This window comes from Arvicola amphibius, chromosome 9 (assembly GCF_903992535.2).
Source record: "Arvicola amphibius chromosome 9, mArvAmp1.2, whole genome shotgun sequence".
Taxonomy (NCBI): Eukaryota; Metazoa; Chordata; class Mammalia; order Rodentia; family Cricetidae; genus Arvicola; species Arvicola amphibius.
The window spans coordinates 79,160,445-79,187,725 of NC_052055.2; the positions used below are offsets into that span (position 1 = coordinate 79,160,445).

Consider the following 27,281-nt stretch of genomic DNA (forward strand, 5'->3'; position numbering starts at 1 on the left):
GGTCGTGGGACAACATCTTTACCCACTGAGCGTCTTTCCAGCCCCTCCTCTTACTGCTAAACAAAAGTGAGGGACCATTTAAGAGCGATGCTCCTCTGGGCTTGTATGTGCACAGACACTTAGAGCATTGAGTTCAGCGAATGACAACCAATGAAAGGCAAGCTGCGCACAAAGATTACCTTTCACCCCATGATGCAAAGTTTCCGCTCAGCAACATCTGGAGATGGCAGAGTCCGGATGACTTAAGTAGATGACTCAGGGGCAGGAAACCCTGCTCAGCCAAGATCCTTTATGAATACAGCTTGTTACTGAATCTGTTCACTCGGCTTCTAATCCACAGTTGTGCAGCCCCAGGAACTCTTAGTTTCTTTCCGCCAGTTACAGAGCCCTTTCCCCACCAGCACCTTGGCTCAACCCATTCCAGGGATCCAGGGTGAGGTTCCCATATGTGGTCCACCTGGCTCATTGCCTGGTGGCTCCCTCTCAAACTTCAAGTTTCAATTAACAAGGTGTTTCTGCCCATGTTCCTTATTCCACAGGCTGTGAATTGACATCCTGTTCAGGCCTGAATCCTATTCCAGAGCGAATAGAAAAATATCTGTGAAATTAATAATGGACCCTCAAAATCAGCAGCTAGGTGCTTTACTGTGCGGTACTATTGCTCTAGAGAATGAGGAAGATAATTTTAGTCAAACCCATAAGCATATGACGATCAAATGTGGCAATGCACTGTGCTGAAAAGACCCTACAAATGAAGTTAACAGCTCACTTGCAGGTCACCCAAGACTTCCACCCTGCTGTGAACTCGGCTTGCTTGTTTAACTGGGGTTAAGAGAATCAACTTTACTTGCCTTGGATTTGAAGTGTGATCACCTTTTCAACCTGAGCTAGTACACAGCTGCAATCTGTATTTATGTACTGTTCCATCCCCGACCTAGAACCAGGCATGAGTGTTCGGATGATCATTTGCTGAAAGCAGCAAGAATAGAGGTGGAAAGCAATGTTGTAAAATGAAAATCCACCATAAATGCTGGACACGACATACAGATATAGCTTGATAAACAATGATGTCTATTATCTGCATCAGTTGGAATCAATCGAAGCCAGTGACATAATCTCCGGCAAAATTCTGCTCAAGGTTTCTGTGAAATGTCCCTCATTCCTTCCCCATGCGGTGTTTGTCAGCTTTGTTCAGTAAATACAGAGTGAAACAGTTTGTTAGGAACGTCACTCAGACAGACACATATCCCCACATTCCGCAGACAGACAGGCACAGGGTCACAAGCCAGCCTTCTGGCAGGCACAGATTCATCTGACCTACACAACAGACAGATAAGAAGGTGGGAGACACAAGGATTCTGAAGCACAGAAATAAAATCTGGGCTTGTGCTTGGTTAAATGACGAAGGGAAAGTGCTTTGATTTCGTTACTTAATGTCACCATACCAACACATTACTGGTAACTTGGAGTTTATCATTACAGTGCATTCAAACTGACTGAATTTTGGTACCTCATGTGAGGATTTTATTTTAACGTGTTTAATCAAACATTCAGAGTGTAATTATATCAGCCACATAGAATCGGAAGCTGCTTTCTATTTGTGGCGTGGAGGCGTCTCATGTAAAATTTTAAGCACACAGGGCACTGAGCCAGCTACCACCCAGACCCAGACAGTCACTCTGTCCCTCCTCCCCTTTGGACTGCTGACATGCCTCTATTATGAGTTGGTTTGATTGACCAACAGATTAATTCATTCATTTGGTTCCTCTCATGCATTAATCGTCCCAAACTCCTTATCTAGATATTAAGCTCCTAGAGAGCACGCATTACTCACTGTGTTAATAACAATAGTAAATATTGATGTGTATTTCCTTCTGTGTATTCCAAACGGTGGGTCAGTGCTTTCCTTTCCAGGAACTTGTGAGAGACATATGGCAGGCGGGTGAACGAACGACCACAGATTCTGCTAGTGCTCTTCCTAAACCTGGATCTGATGCCTCTTTGCGGGGTCTAAGGAGGGCCGCTTGTTTCTTCCTCTGTAAGATGAGATGACAGTGGCACCTGCCTCAGAGGGCTGTGAAGGTAACAGTTGCTACCTGTAAAATATTTAAGGTGGCTAGAACGCCAACGATGTTTGGCAGCAGCTGCGGTTCGTATACCATTAGTGCTTATCGGAACGTTCGTTCTCCGTCTTGAGGAAACCTTGACAAGGAAAGGACCCACAGCCCTGGCTAAAGTTCCGTGTTAGTCAAGATGGCTGGCTGAGGATAGAGGGTCAGGCCTGTTCCGGTCATTCCCCACTGCTCTGCTGAAAGTTCCATCTTTGAAAAGATTCTTGTAATTTTTTTTCTTTCTTTTTTCCTTATACAGAACTTCAGAAATTTGTATTCTTTCAATAGGATGCAATGAAGAAATCTCTCACCCCCTCTGCTATTTTTTTGCATAGTCTCCCCCCCCCCGCGACCTGCCATATTTTTGTTTTGTTTATTTATTTACTTATTTTGTTTTTTGCATAGTCTTCCACTCAGACCATCCTTCTATCTCAGAACTGCTAAGGCATCGCCTTGCTCAATAAAGCACCGGCCTCTGGCGCCCCCTGTTGCCTCGCCAACGGAAATGCAACTGAATGAGAAAAGGCTCCATGAGGTCCTACTATAAATTCCATGCAAATGTACTACACCTGAAATTAGATTTATATTAACCTTTCCTTGGTCTCCCCAACTTAACTTTTGCCACTTTGTTTTTCTTTTGTAAGATCTATTTTTTTCTTAATCAGGCCTTTCTTTGTGTATTTTTTTTTTCTCTTGAGTTTTGGCTGTTTTGCTCTGATTATTTAAAATGTTGTCTTATATTTGTCTCTTTTTCAGTTTGGCAAATTCCAATAAGGTGGATGACGCAGCAAATCACAGCGTCCGGGACATCTCCAATGAGAGTGGGGTCAAGTGGCCCTCGTGGATGTCCCACAGGACGGTGACTTCAGGCAGGCTAAAGAAGACCCAACTGGATTTAAAGGAGGTGCTTGCGGCAGATGGGGGCTGCAATGCATCTTGGGCAGACTGAATTGACCAGAGACCTTTGGACCGCTAGGATTAGCCTCCTCTTGGGACTAATAAACTCAGCACAATCCCCTTGGAATGCTGAGAAGGGTGGACGAGAGGCCCTACTGCAACGGGACTGTGGTGGGAGAAACATCTGTGTTAGCTCTATGTCAGGAACATGTGACAATGAACAGCCCACAATAGTGGACCACCAAGAATCTGCAAGAAGTGGCAGCAGTAGGCTACCTGCCTCTCAGGACTAATGACACGGTCCAACAGGCGATCAGCTGGAGGGTCTGAGAGAAACGGAGGCATCCTGGAACTGCAGTATTGGGGGTGGAATTTGGCATTATTCTGGAGCCTCCTGACAGAAAGGGCCAGTGGAATGAACTAGAGGGAGCCCAGGCAGGTGAGATCTGGATCCCCAAGGCTTTCTATAGCCCTCAGCCCTCCCGCCATTTGCTTCTCCAACCTCCAGAAGACGGTTCTCTGGGGGCTACTTCTGGGATTCCCAGGAAAAAAAAAGAACCAGAGGAAGCCTGTTTTTGTAAGAGGGGTCTCAGATTAACCTCCAGTGTGCCCAGGGCCAGCACTGTGGATAGGCTCTTTCCTTGCCCTCTAGTAACAAGGTAGTTGCTAAGGTCTTTTTCATGAAGAGCTATGAAGATTTGTGAATATCTTTCATGAGTAAATTCTTTATCAACATGCTAGCTAGTTTTATGTCAACTCAACAGAAGCTAGAGTCATTGAGAGAAAGGACTCTCAATCAAGAAAACACTCCCTTAAGATTGGTCTGTATGGAAGTATGTAGGGTGTTTTCTTTTTTTTTCTTTTTAAAATCTTTTTTATTGATTTTATTGAGCTTTACATTTTTCTCTGCTCCCCCCTTCCTCTCTCCTCTGGTTTTACCCTCTCCCATGGTCCCCATGCTCCCAATTTACTCAGCAGAACTTGTCTTTTTCTACTTCCCATGTAGATTAGATCCATGTATGTCTCTCTTAGGGTTCTCATTGTTGCCTAGGTTTTCTGAGATTGTGAATTCTAAGCTGGTTTTCTTTACTTAATGTCTAACAGCAACTTATGAGTGAGTACATATGATATTTGTCTTTCTGGATCTGAGTTACCTCACTCAATATGATGTTTTCTAGATCAATCCATTTGCCTGCAAATCTAAAAATGTCATTATTTTTTTATGCTGTGTAGTACTCCATTGTATAAATGTAGAACATTTTTCTTATCCATTCTTCAGTCAAGAGGCATTTAGGTTGTTTCCAGGTTCTGGCTGTGACAAACAGTGCTGCTATAAACATAGTTGAGCACATGCCCTTGTGGTATGATCCTTTGGGTATCACACCCAAAAGTGGTATTTCTGAGTCCTGAGAAGGTTGTTTCCAAATTTTCTGAGAAATCGCCATACTGATATCCAAAGGGGCTGTACCAGTTTGTACTCCCACCAGCAATGCAGAAGTGTTCCTTTTACCCCACATCCTCTCCAGCATAAGTTGTCATCAGTGTTTTTGATCTTGGCCATTCTTACAGGCATAAGATGGAATCTCAGAGTTGTTTTGGTTTGCATTTCTCTGATGGATAAAGATGTTGAGCATTTCCTTAAGTGTCTTTCAGCCATTTTAGATTCCTCTGTTGAGAGTTCTCTGTTTAGGTCTATACCCCATTTTTCTTTTTTTACTGGATTGTTTGTTCTTTTGATGACCAATTTCTTGAGTTCTTTGTATATTTTGGAGATCAGTTCTCTGTCTGATGTGGGGTTGGTGAAGATCGTTTCCCATTCTGTAGTTTGCTGTTTTGTCTTGTTGATGTGTCCTTAGCTTTACAGAAGCTTTTCAGTTTCAGGAGGTCCCATTTATTAATTGTTTCTCTCAGTGTCTGTGCTACTGGGGTTATATTTAGGAAGTGGTCTCTTGTGCCAATGTGTTCAAGTGTACGTCCCACTTTCTCTTCTGTAAGGTTTAGTGTGGCTGGCTTTATGTTGAGGCCTTTGATCCATTTGGACTTGAGTTTTGTGCATGGAATAGATATGGATCTATTATCATTCTTCTACATGTTGATATCAAGTTATGTCACCACCACTTGTTAAATATGCTTTCCTTTTTCCATTGATATTTTTTGCTTCTTGGTCAAAAATCAGGTGTTTGAAAGTGTGTGGATTAATATCCAGGTCTTCGAATCAGTTCCATTGGTCCTCCTGTTTGTTTTTATGTCAATACCAGACTGTTTTCAGTACTGTAGCTCTGTAGTAGAGTTTGAAGTAAGAGATTGTGATGCCTCCGGAAATTCTTTTATTGTACAGGGTAGTTTTGGCTATCCTGGGATATTTGCTTTTTCTATATGAAGTTGAGTACCGTTCTTTTGAGGTCTATGAAGAATTTTGCTGGGCATTGAATTGAATCTGTAGATTGCTTTTGGTAAGATTGCCATTATTCTTATGTTAATTCTACCTATAGGGCATTTTCTTAACTAGTGATTGATGTGGGATGGTCCAGCTAGTTGTGGATGCCATCCCAGGGCTTGTGGTCTTGGGTGCTATAAGAAAGTGGACTGAGGAGTAAGCCAGTAAGTAGCACCCCTCCATGAATCTGCATCAGCTCTTTTATCCAGGATCCTGTAATGACTTCTCTGGTGATAGACTGAGCTAGAATACTAGCAAAAGGGACCCAAAAGATCATCCAGTCAAATTTGGAGTTATCACTGGCTAGGCTGTCAAAAGTGGTCCAAACACTGGAAGATCAAAGGGACAGAATGGTATATTCTAGAAAGCAGAAGGCAGTGTGGAGAAAGATCAAGATTGACTTGTCTGAGCTCCAGATGTGGCCAAGTATACACTGGAGTAAGAGTTCTAGTACTTGTTTCTGCAGGGTATGTTGGCTTCATGTCCAGGAAGAGGACACTTGGCACATAGGACCTGTTTGTATGACTGCTTGGACACTATACTGACTGCTTCAATGTGATTCTTAAATAGGTATTAAAAAGGTATGAGTGCTATTTACAGAGAAAGAAACTGGTGTGTGTATTTCATATCACCCTAGATAGGACACTGATTACAGACCAAAGAATGGATTCTACTAATGTTTAACTTGGTGTGCCAGTGAATTTATTGGGGTCATCTTCAGGAGTAGGAATGATTTAGAGTCAGCTGCATGATTTAGAGTGACCCACAAGTCACTACTTGTGAAATGTTTTTGGACTTCTTTGTATGACTTGAAAGTAGCTCAACATGCTTGAGACTCCCTTCTTTGCAGCAATCCTTACTGTCTATATAACCTTGGGGAGGGGGTGAATCTTTGTGAATCTGTTAAGTTTCAGGGACTTCCTAAGACTTATGAGTTGCTTACTGAGTAGTCTTGAGCATTTTATTTTAGAATGTCCTGAGTCTTAAAGGAGCCTCCCTCCAGGATGGAATGTTTCAACTCAGAGGATACTGTTACACATCACTGAACATTAGTTAAAAATGAGGGTAAGCCTGGGCAGTGGTGGCACATGCCTTTAATTCTATCACTCGGGAGACAGAGGCAGGAGGATCTCTTTGAGTTTGAGGCCAGCTTAGTCTATTAGCACAGGCTCCAAAGCTACAGAGAAAGCCTGTCTTGAAAAAAATCAAACCAAAACAAAAAAAAACAACAACAAAAAATGAGGATAGTGTGTTGAAGTTACTTACTATTACTGTGTTAGGGCATGTCTGACTTTTTTTTTTTTGTCCTTTAATGTTTCTTTATGAAATTAGGGCTCTACTGTGTGGTAAATATATATATTTATAATTGTTATATCTTCTTGATGAATTTGTTCCCTTTATTAATAATGTAGTATCTACTTTATCTCTTCTAATTTTGACTTAAAGTATGTTATCAGACATCAGAGTAGCCATGCCAACTTGTTTTTTCTTCCATTCTCCGACTGTCCATCCATGGTGTCTTTACCCATGAGGTGTGTTTCTTGGAGACTATATGTGTGTGTGTGTGTGTGTGTGTGTGTGTGTGTGTGTGTATGTGTTTTCAAGATGGGGTTTCTCTGTGTAGCTTTGGCTGTCCTGGAACTCACTTTGCAAACCAGGCTGGCCTTGAACTCAGAGATCTGCCTGCCTCTGCTTCCTGAGTGCTGGGATTAAAGGAATCGACCACCAGCCAAATCCAGTTTTTTAAGTCCAGCCAACCAGTCTGCGTGCCTTTATTGGTAAGCCAAAGTCATTTACATTTAAGGTTATTATTAAGAGGTGGACTTTTATTGGCTGGATTATTTTTTCCTCTTTGTTGTCCCCATTCGTGTGATGGCTTTGCTGGTTTACTGTGTGGGGCACACATGATTGCACACTGGTTCCCCTTGCCCACTCACTCACTTTCTCATTCATTTCGTCCTCTCCTGTGCCCGGAGACTATTTTCTGCAGTGCCAGCTTGGTGGACACGAAGTGCCTTAGTTTGCACTTTTTTTTTTTATCAGTTTATAAAATACATTTGCTGGCTATGGCAGTTGGAAGTTCAGCCTGAGAAAATTCCTCTTCCCCATATGTTTGCAAGTGTGCAATTTCCATAGCGTACAGAGAGTTAAAGAAATGACTTCAATAATGTGCGTTCAAGAGAAACAGCATGCGCCCAGTTTTTAGTAGCGAGGTGAAAAAATAACTTGGAGCAGCTAGTCTGAGACACAGTCTTTCAAAAGGAAAATTGCATTCCCAGAGGGGAAGGTATCGATTTATTCAGATCAGATTGTTGAAACAATGAGGAATTCTATGAAAGTTTTCATTTTATTTTGAGTTCTGTGATTCTGGGGGGAGAGAGAAGGCTGGGGTGAGGGTGGACATAGCGGGGTGGGAAGGAGTTCCTGGAGAACTCAGAGGCAAGCAGCAGGATGCTACTGCCTCCACATCCCTGTGTCTTCCAGGGTTTGGGTAATCCCCTAGCACCAGTTTAGACTTCCCAGTTGTCAAAACACAGACATATTATTTCCCCTAAATACTCTCACTGTCGAAGGAATAGGTTCAGCAAGCAAATTCACAAGATGTAATGTATGTGTTAGGTTTGATTGTGGCTGAAACCCCCACAGAAGCATCCCTCAGTACCTGGACAGCTATTGTGTAATAGAAGAGCAGAGGGTTTGTCCTGCTTACTATTTTCAGCCTAGAAGGCAAAATGGAGTGGCGTGAGAATTTACCAAGAGGGATGATTTCCTGTCAATATAAAGTTCTTTTCTGGGAACTGATTCACCCGGATCCCAAGATTCAAAATGTTTTCCATCGCTGGCGTTCTTTACTATTCATCCTGGACGTTCAAGGCTGGCAGCTCTGGTCTCATATCAAAAAAGCAGGATCTTGATGTCACGCTCACATCTGTCAGATCCTAGAGACAGTAATCTGTAAGGGAATTGGGCTTTAAAACACATCAAATTGGACTCTGACCTGGACACCGTACTTCACCTTTTGGAACGTCGGTTTCCTTCACTGAAAACAGGAACAATTTATAGACAGCAAGTACGTTGTTTGGCTTTGGTAGAGGTTCCGTCAGGGTGGGTCCCCCAAAACAAAAACTTCTTTCCTGCTAAAAATCTTTCTTCCTTCTGGGATCTAGTTGATGATGCACTAGATAAAGCACCCGCTGCAGAAGTCAGCCAGCCCGGCAGGAGGCAGCAGGATCCAGTCTGGATCTAGGAGAGAGTTGCCTGCAAGGACTCTCTAGGTTGCTGGGTGGCACCCACATTCCTAGACAGAACTGAATTTAGTGAACCGCACAGGCGCGCATCTGGGCTCCCGCCCGCAGGTTAAGAGGGGTTCCCGCCGGAGTGCGCCTGAGCTGAGATTGCTTCCGGAATGAGGTACTGCGCTTGCGTGTAGTTCTTTTCCCGTCCGCGGTTTCTTTTCTCTCTTTAGCCTCAGTTCAGGCCCAGGAAAACCTATGCTGTAGCTACATCGCACAGGGCAGACTTCCTTACCCTGTATTTCCTTGCTAAGGTACAGAAATAAAGAGGCCTTCGCTGTCCTTCCCCGACTGTAAAGCATGGTCCCAAGACAGTTTCCCCCACCCCCATGCCACCTGCGGACATTCTGAGTTTCTAACTTCTCACAAACCTAAATCTCCCAGCCACGCACCCGGACTTCTGAAGCTGGAGTTCTGGTGAAGGATGTAGGTTGAGCTCATGAATTCTAATCTTTTCAGAATCATACAAAAGTCGCTGGAAAAATGACATGTTCCAGGGCCCTCCAGGGAACGTAATGGTTAAAGCCCTAGCATGCAAAAAAAAAAAAAAAAAAAAAAAATGCACATAGAAAGTTAGAACGGTTACAGAATGTGCCTGTTTTTCACAGTCCGTGAGTAGTTGTATCCGTTTGAAGCCAGATGCAGTCACTTCTCCCTGGCTTGTCTTAGGCCTGGACACAGCGGTCAGGGGTGGCTTTTACTGTCCCCAGATGATAGAATAAAATAAAGAAGGCCTCTTATGGGAAGCTGAATTGTGTTAGTGAGCTGGGAAGAGAAAGGGGGCAAACAGGCAAGGGGCGGGGGCATGCATATCCCTTGCACTAGTTTTTTCTCCATTTGCAACAGAATAGTTTTTCAAAATCAATCTGAATAGACTTTCTTTCTTTAAACCCCTTAAGTCCCTGTTGCCTACGGGTCGCTTTCTTGTAACCCTCCCCATTCCCTCGATCTCCAGCACAGTCTGTCTCTTGAGTGTCCTGAGGCCATTTGGACCCTGCTTGGCAAATCTTTCTCCCCTGGCTGTGTTTAACTTCCCCACCTTCCCACATCTCAGACAGTGTTGGTCTGTCCTCTGCTTTTCCACAGAGCCCTAGGAAACATGAAGTACCCAAAGAACACTGTGTTGTGTCCACACCCCGGGAGTCCAGTTATGTCTCATGGCCACCTGTGGTCAGCACAGGTAGATAATGCACCTTGAGCAAAGGCATGCAGACATCGAGACCCTAGGGAATAGTCTGGGCTCTGAGGATTTCTCACACATTTCCAAAGCCTGTCCCTGACTTTGTCTCTATTCATTCATTCTTAGCTATAAGATATATTTCTTCATATTGCTCCGGTGCTGTATGAGGACCTTGCTCGAGTTCAAATACTAAAGTAAACTGGGAAGGGACCTTTATGGTATAATTGAAGAAACTGGAGAGTTGAGTGGTAGGCGGAATAATGGAAGTTTAAATTTTAAGAGAGTTTTATAATTATGTCTGGAAATAATATCCTTAATTTCTAGACTAATTGTGATAACGTGACCAATGTGCTCTGGTCTCTGACACTGGTCTCAGGAGTCCTAGAGTAACTGGGATGTGCAGGAACGTATCTGAGTTTGTTTGGTACCTTTTGTAGATTCATAGACATTTGGTGTCTCCAGGGAAATATAACCTCTTCTATCTGTGAAGGTCGGAAGTCAGAAGTGAAGGTGTCCGTGGGTCCTCAGTTCTCTGGAAGCTCTAGGAGAAAATCCTTCCCAAATCATTCTCCAAGTCTGTTCTCACCCACGCTGCTGGAAGTCACCCTGCACATGGCTTCCCTACGCTTGTCTACTTTGCTCCCCATGGGCGGTGCTCAGGAAAAGTCACTCAGCTCATGGGATGTGGCCACATCCTTCCAGTCTCTGTTCTGCCTCTTTACCATGTGACTGTCCTTTCTCTTATCCAGGCACCGATCGGTAGATTTAAAGTTTGTCTGGATAATTCACAATCTTCCTATTGGAAAACCCTTACGTGCATTTTTCCAGAACCTTTCCCCAGGGAGAGTCATATTCACAGGACGCAGGGATTTCAACGTGGGCTTGCTTTGGAGCGGGGGGACCAATTTGACTTACCCTCGATGTGTGGAAGAAAGAAGTCGTTGTCAGAATGATGAGTATTTGGGGGACTTATCATTTTTGTTAGAAATTTAGGTTTTGCCTTCTGTATTCCTACCACCCCTTTTCTTGTTGTCCCAGCTGTCCCCTTGGACTCAGGTCTGTGTTTTATTGCCTTGACTTCTAATTGCCACTATGGAGGCAGCTACCCCTTTGTCTGATGTTCTTATTTGACTTGAAGTTCTGCATCCTGTGCAACAATGGAGCAAGAAAGTATTCCAGGTCACCCACAATTGCTTTTTACAGTTATACCACTGCCGCTGCTCTTACAAAACAGCTGGTTGACTGCTCCCTCTCAAAGCTGCGATTAAAGCTTGAAAGGTTTCAGTTAGAGTTTGCTTTGTCTATGTGGTGGGCTTCTTCAAGAACCTGGATAGTGTGGTTTTTCACGAACGCAGTACAGACTACGGAAAGTGTGAAGCTTCTATTTTGAGCGTCTCCTGCCTTTCCGAGTGATGGCATGATGAAATGTTCTCCTTCTCTGGGGATTCATTTTTCTTTGTGATAACAATTGGCTCTTCTGGATGAGTTTTAGCAAAAAAGTGTTTTTGGGGGAAAAATAAGAGACACCCTGCTGTCCTCTCCTCACAGTGACTCTGCCCCGGCGGTGGGTGTATGCCCGCTCCTTCCTCACATCCATCTTTAAGAACTTCCTCCCTACTCATTTTCATACCCTCTGCAGGAATGGATCTGCTTTCGTTGGCTCATTGATATATATTGTAGTGTAGGGACCGATATCAAGGAAGAGAATAAGTGAAGGACCTCTGTAGCTATCTATTCACTGATGTGGTGGTTTGAAAGAAAAGGGCCCCCAAAGGCAGTGGCACTGTTAGGAGGTGTGGCCTTGTTAGAGCAGGTGTGGTTTGGTTGGAGGAAGTGGATCACTGTGGAGGGGGGCTTTGAGGTCTATATACTCAGGACACAGCAGTGAGACAGTCCACTTCCTCTTGCCTACAAGATGTAGGACTCTCAGCTGCTTCCCCAACATCATGTCTGCCTGCACACCACCATGTCCAGTCGTGAGGATAATGGACTGAACCTCTGCACTGTAAGCAAGCCAACACGGTTAAATGTTTTTCTTTGGAAGAGTGCTAAAGTCATGGTGTCCCTTCACAGCAATAGAAACCCTAACTAGATAATCGGGTTCCACTTAGGACAGAAAGAAGACCAGCCTAGGCCACAAGCCAGAAAGAAAGACAGCATGCCCGAGGGCATGGCAAGGGAACGGGATGACTAATGCTCTCCTTAGCCAGCTGTGTGCCTCTAACCAGAGACCACTCCTTGGGAGCTACTGCTCGCATTCATCTCTGAGCTCACCCAGCCTTGCCTCCAGGGAGCGTAAGCTGTCAGCACCTCTTTTCAGACAGCTGTCTGCACTTGCTCAGTCGGGAGCCCTTCTGCCCTGTCCCTCAGAGCCTTCTGACTTAACGCATTCTTCCTGGTTTCCCCAGTGTTTATCCTCAGATCATCTTAATGTGACCCAGGGCCTGACTGGGACTCAGGGTCCCCTAGTCTTGTGTTCACACATGATGTGTGCCTGCTTTGTGTGGACCTTGTTTGGATTTTGATACAAATGATCTGGCTTTAAGAAAATCCTCAGGGACAACCGAAGGAGTTGGAGTGCTGAAGAGTCGTCAGAGTGAAGGGAGAGTATGTCTGTAGTGTGGCAGACAGTTTGGCTTTGTGTGGGAATTGTTTGGGTTTCAGGCCCAGGTAATATACTGGCTAACTTTTCTTCTCTCTGTGGCACTCCACTGGTAGAAACAAATTAAGGGGTGGAGAGAAGTTTGTCTTGACTCACGGTTCAGTGGCTTTAGTTCGTCACAGTACAGAGGCATGGCAGCCAGACTGGCGTAGTCTGACAGTGGGACTTGCTGGAGGACTTGCTGACATCATGGTGACCAAGAATTGGAGAGCTCAGGGTACAAGCAGGGCCAGGCTGTAACTTTCAAATGTCTGCACCACACAGCCAGAATTATGCCACCTCCCTGGGCAGCACCATCAGCTCAACAATAAGGGTTTAGTTTTGTGAACTGGTGGAAACTTTTCACAGTCAAACTGTAGCAGTTTTAAGACAAAATAAGGTGGTGCCTAAATTTTCTTCATCTTAATCCAGGGGTGGCAGGGAGGAAGGCAGAGTGAGTGTGTTTTAGTTTCATTGCTGGGCACACACTCCAAACTGCTTGGAGATATTTTGACAGTTTAATTTGTGCACTCAGGTGAAAAAAAGGGAGTAACACCCAACATAAGAAACTGGTGTTTAAAATAAAAAAAAAATTCGAGGCAACCGATGCTTCCCCAAATGTAATTCTCAGATTGCATAGTAATATCTCAGAAGATGACCTCCGCCAGCTCTCTCAGAGGAGCCTCTGTTAGGTCTCACACCCAGGACAAAGGCAACTGATGCGCTAATGTAACATACCAAAGCAGACCTGACCAGGTTCTTCCAGCCTCCCTCAGTCCCTACCTGCTACAGGGTAAGACTGACACACCCTCACTACACTCTAAACTTGTCTACCCCAGGGGCTGGGCTTCCCTTCCCCAAGCCGCCCTTCCCTATGTAAAGCAGCCATTTGCTCTACCCTGTACTTTCCTTGGTTCCCCTCATGTGGCCCAGCTCTGGGTCATGTTCATTCTGAACTCTCCCAGATGTTGCTGCCTCTGGCTATGCTCTCTCTTTTATCTATTAAGAAACCTTCACCCCACCATGCCTAGGAGCAGTCATGTCCCCCTTTTTTATTTATCCCCCCCCCCCATTCACTTTCTACCTGGGCTCTGCTTTTCTGCCAATCAGTGGCCATTCATGACCTTGAATAGAAGCATCCAGGGACAGGGACTTAGCTTAGTGACACAGTGCTTTCCTAGCATGTGCAAATGCCTGGGCTCCATCCCCAGTACCGTAAGACATAAGATAAAGCAAGCACCTGGAAATTCAGGCAGTCTCTAAATTCCTTTCCTTAGAAAATTGATTCGAGCCCGACAGTGGCAGCTCACGTCTTTAGTCCAGCACTAAGGAGGAAGAGGCAGTCTGAGTTTGAGGCTAACCTGGTCTACAGAGTGAATTCCAAGAACCCTGCTTTGCCACGATGCTCTTGTATACTGTAAAGATTTATCACCCATATTGGCTTAATAAAACACTGATTGGCCAGTAGCCAGGCAGGAAGTATAGGCAGGTCAACCAGACTGGGAAAATTCTGGGTAGAGGAAAGGCAGAGAGTCAGTCACCAGCCAGACACAGAGGAAGCAAGATGAGAATGCCTTATTGAGAAAAGATACGAAGCCACGTGACTAAACATAGACAAGGATTATGGTAAGAGCTGGTTAATAATAGACCTGAGACATTAGCCCAAACAGTTCATAATTAATATAAGCCTCTATGTGTCTTTTTTTGGGTCTGAAAGACTGCAGGACCAGGTGGGACAGCAACTTCTGTTTACAAAACCCTGTCTGGAAAAATGAAACAAAACAAAACAAGAAACAAAATTGCCTTGACTCCAGAAAGGTTGGCAACAACTCTTTTTGTTTCTGTTAATATATTACCTGCTTTATGGACAGAGTTAAAATGAACCAAATGCTTAAAAAGAGAAGCAAACTTAAAACTATAAAGCCTTCTTGACATACTCACTGACTCTTTGAAATCTGAGCAAATAACACTTAAGCCACCTTTGCTAGCATGCTCTGTCTCATTTGCCAAACTCAATGATTAAATTTTAAATTATATGACCTGAGATATGACTCTAACTTTTATAGATAATAGAATAAAACCTGTCAGAAACAACCAGAATCCATGAATTTGTGTCGATGTATATGTGTTTCATAATAAATTTATAATATATTTTAATTTCCTTAGATGAATTAGGCACTAAGACAATAACAATTAGATGAGTATGATGTCACAAAGCTTTAGTTCTGTCTCTGTGTCACAGAGGCAGGTGGATCTCTGCGAGTCCGAAGCTAGACTGGACTACATACCAAGTTCTAAGCAAGCCACGCCTAAAAAGCACAATGAGACCTTGTCTCACTGAAATACAATAAAATAAAATAACCCTTTTAAAATTATATGTAGTAATTAACCCAAATGATTTTTGTTTGTGTGGCTTAATAAACCCTCAGTAAATAAAGCTGATTTATAAAAGAATTGGTAAAATAAATATTTCCTTACAATTGCCACTATCTTAGCTTGGGTTTGCTCATCACACAGCTTGTGTAGGCTGCGACAGACACTATAATGTAAATGTCCTGCTGCTCCTGTGATACTTTTAATGGTTGCTTGACTTGGCTATGAGCTAGAGTGTGAGGGCTCCTCAAACCTTGTGAGTCTTACTGGGAGTCTATGTCTTTCCTGCTGTAGGCCTTTGGATTCTAAGATCTGGGAAGGTGTTTGTGGCAAAACCTGGGAACTTCTGTTTGTGTATCCACAATACATAGGGACAGTAGCTATAGAAACAAACTCTCTATGGTTCATTCTCTCTGGGTCAGCCCTACAACTGGGTATGAATGAAGGGTCAGAGCCTGCAGGTATTATTTTCATAGCTGTCTTCTGCTTGCTTACCTGGTGTGTAAATTACAGACCCAGACAGACCCTGCTTTTCATAGCTGTGTAATCCATGTAGAAATGTTAAACTATTCGACAGAGCATGCTAAAACAAATAAAAAACCAACAGGATTCCACCTCCATTTTACAGAATAAACTAAGGTTTAGCTTTATCTGCATAACAGAGCTTATACGAGACAGAACCAAGCTTAGAATCAAGTCAGGCCAACACAAAATCCACTAAATCCTCATGACTATCTCCTTGGATGCTACAGTTAATAGTGTTTCAAATCATAGATACTATTTTAAATCAAGTAAAACCTGACCTTTTAGTTTGTATTTAATTACCATTATGGTGCATACCTGTAATCTCAATACTGGGGAGGTGGAGGCAGGGGGACCAGGAGCTCAAGGTTAGTCTTGGTTATATATTGGTATGTGGCCAGCCTGGGCTACATAAGACTGTCTCAAACAATTAAACAAAACCCTCAAATATGAAGATGAACTAAAACCACAAAGAAATAAGTAATGTACAATATATCAGAATGGATATCAATAAATCAATAAAACAACAACAAAACAAAACAAAAATAAAACAATAACAACAACAAAAAACCCCCAAACAATGAAAAAGTAAAGATTTGGTGGTCCAGTAAACAGTCACAGAAGACTCTGATGGGGTGAAGCTGGTTCAGATCAGAGCAGTATTCAACTCATTGCTACCAAACAGAATCTCTGTGGGAAGTCAGGGAAAGAACCTTGGATGGTACCTTTCTGTTCTTACCTCAATGGGCACCACAGGAAGGGTCTGGGTCCCAGCCGAAGTGAGTTGAACAGCCATGAGAGACCACGAGTCTCTTCTACATTGGCATCACCAATATGGGAGTGCCCAGCGGAGATGAGAGGAGAACATACTTGAGATGAACCCAAATGAGTGTTTATATTGAACTGGATGTAGTTCATGAACATGGCATAGGGACAGAGGTTTCCCCAAACATATCAATAGGAATAACAGGAATGCTGAAACCATCATTGCAGGGGCTCAGCCATTAGGGGCTAGGATCGGGAAAAAAAAAAAAAAAAAAAAAAAACCTTTGGTCAAGGAACAAAGTGAGTGTCTAGAGACTAAGATTGGGGAAGAGAAAGATTAGAAGAGTTGAGTTTTAATTTTAGATATCTCAAAAATGAGGACCACAAATGTATGAACTGCTCAAGTTGACAATGTTTCTTACAGGTTGATACAAGACTTGGGGTTTACCTGGAGGATTTCTTATCAGACTAATGCCCCAGAGTGCTCCCACACTGTTAAAGCATGTGGTCACCTTCCTTGATTGCTAAAAAGACGCGTAAAATTGTGGGAAGTTTCTCAATACATTGAATAGAACTAGTAATGACCCAGAAAACTCAGTACTAACAATATACCCAATATAAACCAAAACACACCCTCTCCAGTACTTATTTAAAATCGCTTATAGCAGCATCATTCACTGTGTTCAAAATCTGGAAATAAACCAAAAATCCATCAGGAGATGAATAGATGGGAGAATGATCTATAGCGATACAAGCAAGTATGCCTCATGGACTAACGTTGAAAATCCATGTTACACAAAAGAAAGCAAGCAAGAAGTGCCTGCCCTGTGTGAGTCATCTGGTGAGAAGTCAACACCATTTAAAGCCCTACAAGTGGTAAGCAGATTAGTGTTGGCTATAGATGAAGGGGTTGAGAAGGGAGTGACTGCCAAAGCACGTACATAGATTTTGCTGCTGTCATCACTTTTGAGGTGAAAAGGGTGTTCTAGTACCAGATGGTCCATAGTTGCAGAATTCTATGAATGTGTCAAACCATTGCATGGGATCCATTTGCGGGGTGACAATTCTAGTGTGTGATGCATGTCAGTAGTGTATTACTTTAAAAGTATGTTGAAAGACCATTTCAGGAAAAACAGAGATGGAAGCTAGTAATGTACACAGTTATACTTGTCTAAAGAATTGTACTGAACAAGGAGATAGTTTTGGTCAGGTTCTTAAGAAATGAAAACATTGGTCTTCAAAGGAAGAGGAAATGGAAGTAGAGTATAATGCTATAAAGAGATAAAGCAGACACTAGAAAAGATTAAATTGAAAAGAGGATTGGAGGGCAGGGTAGTAAAGGAGGGAATATGGAGAAGAATAACATTAAAAGTCCTTTGAAAAGCCATAGGAAAACCTACTAACTGTAGAAGTTCCCCAAAACATGTACATATATGAAAGGAAATTAAATGGAATCACAATATAATGGGAGAGACAATGCCCCAATTATATATCTTAAGCCATCATGTCAAACCTCCAGGTCTAAGGATGGGTTACATCTTGTTGAGTCATCATCCAAAGGAGTTCCATAGGCCTTCTCCAACAGACATTACAGGCTGTTACCAAAGATCTTGGTTATTCTCCATAACCTGAGAGTATGACCCTATTGTTTAAGGCACAATTTACTTATGTCATTGGACATGGAGAAATCAAGCTGATTCTCAACTAGAAGCTTCACCCCTATTGACTAGCATTCATGATGTTGGAATGTACTCTTCACTTTGCAGGGGGAGAAAAGTAACTGCCAGTACCACCCAGATATGAACACTGCAACCTACAACAGTGACCTGCCTGCAGGATATACTTGTGCATTAGTGACACAAGTGCTATGGGAGCAACCCACTATTCATTCAGATTTAGGGCTCATTACATGAGATGGAACCCATACTTGATAATGCTAAAGTAGCAAAGGACCTGAGATTAGATAAGTCTTTAACCTAGGGGGAAACCTACTCTTATTATTCTGTTAAAGGAGTGTAGAAATAAAATGACTTCTAAAGACTTAACAGTATATCCATAGGTGAGAGCATGGCTCAAATCTTCTTAGCTTATTCTTATAGTAGATGGTAATTAACAAAGATCTACAACTGGACTGTGTGCAAAGAGTAAGAGACTTTGGCACACCCAGCCTTACCTGGGATGTCCTTGACACATCCTCCTCTCAAAACTCAGAGATTTCTATGGAAAAGAAGGCAGAAAGAATGTTAGAGCCAGAGTCAGCCAGTGGCTCTGAGGAAAGAGAGGCTCCAGACCAAAAGGATTGATACAGCATGAAGTCACAAAGAGGGGGACAGCATGCATAAGACCTGCACGGATTCAAACCAAAAACAATCTCAGCACTGAGAGGGAGAAATGGACACAAAGTCCCACCCCTAAACAAGAAGTAATTTGCTATTGATATCTCCTGGGAGAGGAAAATCAGTTTTCTTCAATGAAGAGTCACTGGGTCTATCAACCATACTCCAGGTCAGGCACCATGCTCTGGAAGAATTGGCAAACACAAAATTGACTCCATGGCTTTTTCTGTGCTTTTTGTAATTATTTTGGGTAAAGCTAGCTGGCTGCCGGGAGCTGGGCAGTGGGAAGTGGCCCGCAGCTCCTTCTACAGTAGTCATGTTTGTATTTCTTTTTGTTTGTTTGAGACAAGGTCTCACACTTTAATCCTCACTGGCCTGGAAGGCACTATGTAGACCAGGTTTGGTCTCCAACCCACAAAGACCTACCTGTCTCTCATGCTTACATCACTTTCTTTTTAAAACTGGGAACTCTTTTAATCTTTTTTATTTACTTCTTTTTAATTTTTTTCTTACACTGTATTTTGATCATACTCTTCACTCTTCCAATTACTCCCAGATCCTCCCTATGTCCCTACCCACCCAAATTCATGCCCTTCACCTATCAAAAGAAAGGAAAACAACAAAATGAAAAAGATAAAAATCAAAACAGACAAATAAGCTAAAAATAAAAATCAATAAGAAAAAAAAGCATCAAAACAAAAAGCACAGTAAGAGGCTAGAGCTAATGGGCCAAGCAGTGTGTAAAAGAATACAATTTATGTGTCGTTATTTCGGGGCATAAGCTAGCCAGGTGGCCAGGAGCCAGGTGGCAGGAATGCAGCCCGCTGTTCCTTCTACACATGACTACCATAAGTTGTCATCAGTGTTTTTGATCTTGGCCATTCTTACAGGTGTAAAATTTTAAACATAAAACAAAGAAAGCCAGCCTACAAACCACAATCCCAGGGTATTTAGACAACAATGCGGACACTAAGAGAAACTTACATAGATATAATCTACATGGGAAGTAGAAAGTAGGAAAAGACAAGATTATCTGAGTAAATTGGGAGCATGGGGACCTTGGGGGAGGGTTGAAGGGGGAAGAGGCAGGGAGGGGAGCAGAGAAAAATGTAGAGCTCAATAAATATCAATAAAAAGAAGGAAAAAAGAGATGGAATCTCAGAGTTGTTTTGATTTGCATTTCTCTGATGACTAAGGATGTTGAACATTTCCTTAAGTGTCTTTAGCTATTTTAGATTCTCTGTGGAGTGTTCTCTGTTTTGGTCTGTACTCCAATTTTATTGGATTATTTGTTCTTTTGATGACCATAGGCGAACACTCATACACATACATAAATCTTTAAAAAATATCATACCAGCTGTCCATGTCTATCTTTGAGGATAAAGAAGAAAATTTCAGATCACAGCTGAATAAATTATGGATCCCCTCCAAAGAAAGCCAGCCCATATGGCTCATGCTTATAACACCCACACTCTGGAGGTTAAAGCAAGGGGATTGCCACAAATCTGACAGCAGTCTGGGGTAAATAGTGAGTTTCAGGACAGTGTGGGCTATCCCAAACAAAACAACAAGTAAAACATTTGTAAGGTATTCAGGTGACTTAGAGATGAAGGGCTAAACTCTCATTTATACATAATTACATATTATATTATTTATTTGTGTGTGTGTTCTCATACAAGCACGGCGTAGGTTATATGTGGCGGTCAGAGTACAACCAGTGGGGAGCTGGTTGTCTCCACCACCATGTAGGTCCCTGGTGTCCTCAGGCCTTCACATATCTTTACTGATGAGCTGGCTGGCTGGTCTACATCTCATCATTGCTTCGTCCATCTGCTTAACAAATGCTAATTCATCGTCTCTGTGTCAGGTCCAAAGATTCTCCAGTTCATCTCATGTACCTACCTATGGTTTAGGGTGTGTCTCATGATGGTCCTAGCCTTCCCGGTTACAGTTTGGTCGTCGATGCTATGAAATAAAAACAAACCTAAATACAAATTAATGATTCACGTTGCCATAGAGCATTTGATGTTACATTTTTGCACCAAGTAGTTATTCATACTTCCCTCTTCAAACAAAATATCATTTTTTTTCTAACTTTGTCTCTAGTTGGTTATGTCCTACATTTTGTCCTTATTCTTTACTGTTTATTTCTTGGAATTTTAGTAAATAGCTCATAGTCCCTTAATTTTTAATAAAAATTTTGTATGTCCCCCAAAGTAACTGCATGTTCTATCCCCTGCACATCATAATTAAATGTCTTATCATATGTGTCTATATCTTCACTCTTCTGTGCATTAATTGATTGTATTTTTCCCCAGCATTTCAAAGTTTCATTTTGTTCACCTCCAATCCTTCAACATTTAGATATTGCTGGGGTATAAGTGAGGAATCAGAAAGAGTACTGCAAAGAGATGATACGTATCATTCAATCCATGCTGACTTCAGAAATCTGTAAGAGAAATAAGAGAGGAGGGCAGAGAAAACAGTGTAGGCACAAAATGATCTGCTCCTGGAAGAAAGGTGCAGCCACGAAGGTGGATACTCTTCCCAGGGGAGACTGGGGAGAGAGACCAGAGGGGAGAGGGCTGTCTTGAAATTCAGGGCTGTTTCTTCTTAGGGTAAAGAGCAAACAGAAACATGGCTCAGTAGGACTGGGCCTTGCTACGTATGGAAGTAAAGGGGTAGCAGGGTTGCGGGGGAGTACCATAGGGCTGCGGGGATGAGGATGAAGGGTCACCTGAGCTGGAACACAAGAGAAGACCCCCTTCTCACTCTGCTTCAGGAACCAGGGACTGGAGAGAGGTGTGGTACTCTACACGTGCCCGAGGAGATGGCAGGGTGGGGAGAGTAGTTCTGAGAAACGCAGGGAAAAGAGGGTCTGCCTTTGCGTTCATAGTATGACTTTGAACTCTGTAGGTGTTAAGGGAAAGGGCAAGATTACCTTGCTGGCAACAGAGTGAGCGAAGCTGCCCTTCACCTGGGTGGACTTCCCTATCACGAGAGTTCCAGTAGTGTGATCAATGCCCTTCTGGAGCAACTGTGCTATTTCATGTGCTTAGATTGGCAGCCCACACCCCTTCTTATCAACCCAGTACTTAGAGACTTGAGTGCTCTTAGGTCTAAGCATGCCAACTGAGGGCTTCCAATGAACTTTCAAACCATTGCTCCAAGACAGTGATCAAATTTTCTTCAGGAAAAAACAACAAAAGAAAAATGTAAAAAAACAAAACAAAAAAAAAAAACCCAACAACAAAAAAAACCAACCCTGAGGTGAACTGTCTTCAGAAGGATATTGTGGGAGGGACCCTGACTCTGCGCCTCTCTTCCTGGCTTCTGTAGTTCATGTGGGCTCTGTTACTGGTTTCTGCTGGGTCCTCTTATCATTGATATGTCTTGTCTTTGTCTGAGTCTATCAGAGCTGGTTTTTTATCCATCTCTTCTCCTCCCAGGCACCCAGACTTCTACTGCTGGACTTTGTGTTCCCACTGCATAACTTTTCTTGTTCTCCCATAGCCCCCACCTCCATATCTCTGCGGGGAAAGTGGCTGACTGGCTCTCAGTTAGCTTTTATGACTTTCTGTCTTCAGTTTCAACTCATTTCCCCAATATATTCAATATTCCTAATGGAGACTTCTTTGCATTATCTGTCTGAGAGGCACAAGCTTCTTCCTTACCTTGCACAAGAGAGTTAATGTAAAATGAAATGATAAGGATGGCCAGAAATCTGTAACTTCTTAAAGAGGTCTTCATGGAAAATGTATTGAGCTGTATTTTCTTCCCCTTTCATTAATTCCTCATTGTTTTTTCTGTTTGCAAACTCGATACTAATGGAGAGAATAGAACTCAGTTGATCTTTGTCCTTAAGTGTTGGGGGAGGCCTCTCATTCATTTCTTGACTGCCCTGACTCCCAAAATAATCACACAAAACTATTATTTAAATCACTGCTTGGCCTATCACTTAAGTGTTCCCCAGGAAGGGTGCAGGGTTCTTTCTCCTGTGTGCTGAGCTGGTGTAGGGCAGGGCTAGTTCTCTCACTCTCTTGACCCAGGGGCCAGCTCTTTTACTTGCGACAGGTGGTAAGGGGCAGAGGGGGAGGGCATCTTTCCCTCACCTATGCCACCACGTGGCAGACAAAAATGGGGGTGGCTCTCCTGCTCTCATGCCCTCAGGGTCGGCTCACCGGTGTCCCTGACTCCTGCCTGGGTCAGTTCTAGTATGCTTCCCAGGTGAGGTACCTACCCATGGTTAGGTTGGAGTCATCTTTCTCAAGTGCAGGACTTAAAAACTCTCCCATGCAGGGTAGGGCCTGCTTGCCTGCTACAATATCAAACAAGGGGCAGGACCTGTCATCCAAGGGCCAATGAAGGACATGGTTGGCTCAGCACAGCATGGCTCCAATGACTCCACTGCTAACACCAACCATGGACATCACCACAGACTCCAAGCTGCAGTAGAATCACTACCCAGACATGACTCTTGGCAGTAGCTCAAGCCCAGATACCACCATGGCCCCAGTGGCAGCACAGGCCCCTTAGACCAGCACAACTCCAGCAACAGCATTGTCCCTGAAGAATCAACATGGTCCCCGGTGGCTGGCCAGACCTTGGTCATCCACAGAGCCTTCAGTGGCAACTGGGGTCTTGGGCATCAGCCCAGACCCCCTTGGAAAGGGTCACAAATCCAGATGTGACCCTAGGCAGTGACCCATGCCCAGATGTCTCCATAGTTCCAGGTGGCAGCACCAGCCACCCAGATCAGCATGACCCTGGGCATGGCACAATCCTCAGACAATGGTATGGTCCTTGGTGACAGGAGGAGCCCTAGACACCAACTTAGGTACTGGCTGCTGTAGCATTATGGACCCAGACATGGCCCTCTGTAGCAATCCTGGCCCAGAAGACACTATGGTACAGGGTGACATCACAGGCCACTCAGATCAGGATATTCCTGGTGGCAGCATGACCCTTGTGGTTATGGTCCAGACCCCAGACATCTATGTTGTCTTTGGTGGCAATCATGGGCATCTATACAGACCCTGGCTGTGATAGGACCAAAGACAGTCATAGTCCTAGGCAGAAGCCCCAGTCCAGATGTCACCATGGTCCCAGGTGACAGCTTAGGTTATGCACACTGGCATGGCCCCCACACCAGCATGGCCACAGATACCAATATAGCCCTACATCTTTGATCTCAGGAGCCACAGACATCAACAAAGATCCTGGATGCAGCAAAGTCACAGACCCAGACATGCCCTAGGTTGCTGCCCTGGTCTGGTCAATACCATGACCTCAGTTGACAGAACTGGTCACCCATATTGGCCTGGCACTGACAGTGGCACAGTCCTCAGACACCAACATGGTCACAGTTTGTGGCCCAGACCCTGAGCATCCACGTGGGTCCTGGCGGCAACATGGGTCAGGGACATCAACACAGACCCTTGCCACCGCAGGACCATGGATCTTAACATGGTCCTCGGCAGCAGCTCAGGTCAGGTTGTCATTGTGGCCCCGGGTGGCCATGAAAGTCACCCAGTTTGACTTGGCCTCCACAGCAGTACAGTCCTTGGACACCAATGTGGCCCCACTTCAGAACCCTGCATGGCCCCCAGTAATGACATCAACACACAGACATCAACTCAGGCCTGGCTGCTCCAGGATCAAGACCCGGTCCTTGGTCAGAGCCTAGACCGAGCCATCTCCTTGTACTTGGGCAGCCAGCTGGGCATTCACATCAGCCCATTCCTCACTCTCAACTCACTGGATCAGCTTCTCCCCAGCCCACAGGCCCTTCCACCTCTCTCTATCTTCCTCCTCCCTCCCTGCACTTGGTACAATGTTACCTGATTGCCTGACTCTAGAGGTACCAGGCAGAATGCTGGTTGATTGTGGTCCCTCAGACCCTAAAGTCTCAGGGGGCACCATCTGTGTCCATCACAGATTCAGGCCCGGGTGGAGCCAGTGGCTTCTGTGTGTTTGTGTCCCCTACAGACCCTACATATTTACAAAAACCATGGGAAGTGAGCACTTAGGCACAGACTGAAGCCTTGGGGTGGAAAGCCCGGCAATTCAACTGATGAGAGGGCAGGACCTATTTGTGTTCATATGCAGGCTCTTGAAGATAGCCTTATAGGAAGCATTCCTTCTGGATCTGAGGAAGAGGTGACTTATTAGACTTTCCCAATTTTTTACGACATACATAAATACTATTTTTTATTACTGTCTTTCAGTTTCTTTACTATTCTCCATCCTTCAGCTTTATTTTGCTCCTTTAGCCAATGATGTCTGCATTCCTCACTCTGCATGATGAACTGTGACTGTCCCATTGTCCCTGAGGATGCATAGGTCAGTTTGAGCTACTGACAGAGTATTGTGGATTATTAGTTAAAGATGTGTTGCATTCTTTTATGATGTGCAACATTCGTTTAATGCTGCAAAGACGTGTTGCCTTCTTTTATGTTGCTTTTGTTTAACTCTGTGAAGCTGTGTTATTTTGCCTGCCTAAAACACTAGACTGGTCTAATAAAGAGGTGAATGACAAATAGCTAGGCAGGAGAGAGGCCTGGGTGTGGCTGAGATGCAGAGAGAATAAATAGAAGAAGAGTGTGAAAGAGAGGAGCAAGCAAAGGAGGACAGGAGAATGCCAGGGGTCAGCCACCCAGCTGGGGAGTAAGAAGGAAAGAAAAGATGTACAGAAATAGAGAAAGGTAAAAGCTCAGAGCAGACTCCCCATAGAGCAAAAAGTAAAAACCAAACAGAACAAACCCCTATGACAAAGCAATGCCTCAGTATCTCAACACTAATGACATCCTACAACAAAGATCTCATTCTTGGATTTCAGTTGGTGGGTCAATCAGTCTTGTCCAACCAGCCAGGGCTTGGGGGAAGAACTATGTGCTACAACCCATGATTGGCAAGAATCCACATGGAGTGAGATGGGATTATAGAGCAGTTCTTAGGGAAGCTTAGAGAAGCTGTAGTAGGTAATACAAAGCTGTCTACTCGGTAAAGCATCTTCTACATACTGAGTGCTTAGTAAGTGATGGTTATCACGAGAAAAGCAGTGGGTGATAGTTAGTTCTCTTCTTAGACTCATCATCAAAGCCTTCTCTTCCTAGAGACACCATGAAGACCTTCACATGAACAAATATGTAAGAGCTTCATTTTCTTCATGCCTTAGGCTGATAGGCTATGTGATACCCTTCCAACTTGGAGTCTTTACTGAGAATGTTGTTATGGCTGAATCACTTTCTATAATGGTTCCCAAACTCAATCAGTTGGTCTATCATAATCATGAGGTCCCTAGGAAGAACTTACTTTGTTTGCCTAGCTATCTACTTCCTCCGACTGCCCTTAAAAGGAAAGTCCTCATAGGTAACTCTCCTGCCAATTCCGTTCCTTTCCAGTAACTCCCACAGGAGTTTTTGATCTTAGTATTCCCCATCTTTGAGGTCATATTTTCCTAAGGAGGAGGGAAGTTTCTTGTTTTATAGCTTTGGATTTGTTCAAGAAATTTAGCCATGTGTCTCTCCACTTGCTGTAGCTCTAAATAATGGGGGATGCTTAGGAGCAGTCGATGGTTATGGAAGGAAATGAATAGAAAGAAGACATGAAAGATGGGTTTTATGGAGTTCCAGCCCTTGTCTTAGTTTAAAGACGCAGTTATGTGAATGCAGGTTGCAAATCTCAGTAACCTATGGTATTGATGCGTCCACTCCCATTTTCCTGATGGAGAAACTGGCATGTATATTATGCCCCTCAGGAAATTCTAATATGAAGCAGTAGGGTGTAGTGAGGAGCAGACGGGCTGCGCTGTGTCCCGCCACCCGGCTAGCAATCTGTAGTGAGGAGCAGACGGGCTGCGTTCCTGCCGCCCGGCTCCCGCTTGGTTAGCTTTAACTGAAATAATTACACGGAAACTGTATTCTTTTAAATACTGCCAGCCCATTGGTTTCTGCCTCTTATTGGTTAATTCTCACATCTTCCTTTAACCCATATTTAGGAATCTGTGTAGCACCACGAGGTGTGGCTTACCAGGAGAGATCTTAACCTGCGTCCATCTTGGAGAGGAGAAGCATGGCAACTGCATATGGCGACTGCCTGAAGCTTCTCCCCACTCCTGCTACCCAGCATTCTGTTCTGTCTACTCCGCCTACCTAATTTTCTGTTCTCTTAAAGGGCCAAGGCAGTTTTCTTTATTAATTAACCAATGAAAGTAACATAGACAGATAACTCTCCTCCATCAGTAGGGTTGAATAACTTACTAGATTTGTTTTGTTACTATTATTTTAATTCTGAAATTTGGACTAGAGTTTTTCCATAAGCTATTGCTTTCTCTACATTGGTTTCACTAGGCTTTTCATGTATAGAGATTTGGGATTTGAAGGTGAGACAGTTAATATGCTGTATAATAAATCAGTTCTCATGTATACCATGAAGACCACCTAACTAATAATGACACCATCATCCCCCCCACCTACTGAAGCCCTTTTTGTTTGTGGCAAACTCTGTCCAGATACCTCAAGGTACTATTGAATGTCCAAGATCTATCACCTAGTCAAAAACCTCATAGTTTATCTTGGGACACAGAGATGGGCTTTTGACCTCTAGATTTGTCTATTATTTCAACAACTTCAAAATGAACATCAGTTATGTCCCTGAAAGAACTTTTGCTTCCCAAGGAAAAAGCTATGAGAAAGGAGCCCTTGGCTTAATTGTATTTTTTATTA

At 43.6% G+C, this 27,281-nt stretch overlaps 1 protein-coding gene across 1 annotated transcript in view; it reads left to right on the plus strand.

Moving 5' to 3' along the window:
- Window positions 1-8,700: 8,700 nt before the first annotated feature.
- The window catches only part of LOC119822842 (glutathione S-transferase-like), a 34,559-nt gene continuing 15,978 nt past the window's right edge, over window positions 8,701-27,281 (plus strand). The window contains exon 1 of the mRNA XM_038342445.2: window positions 8,701-8,856. Coding sequence (XP_038198373.1) covers window positions 8,852-8,856 — 5 coding nt within the window. The 5' untranslated portion in view covers window positions 8,701-8,851. The remainder of the gene's footprint in view (window positions 8,857-27,281) is intronic.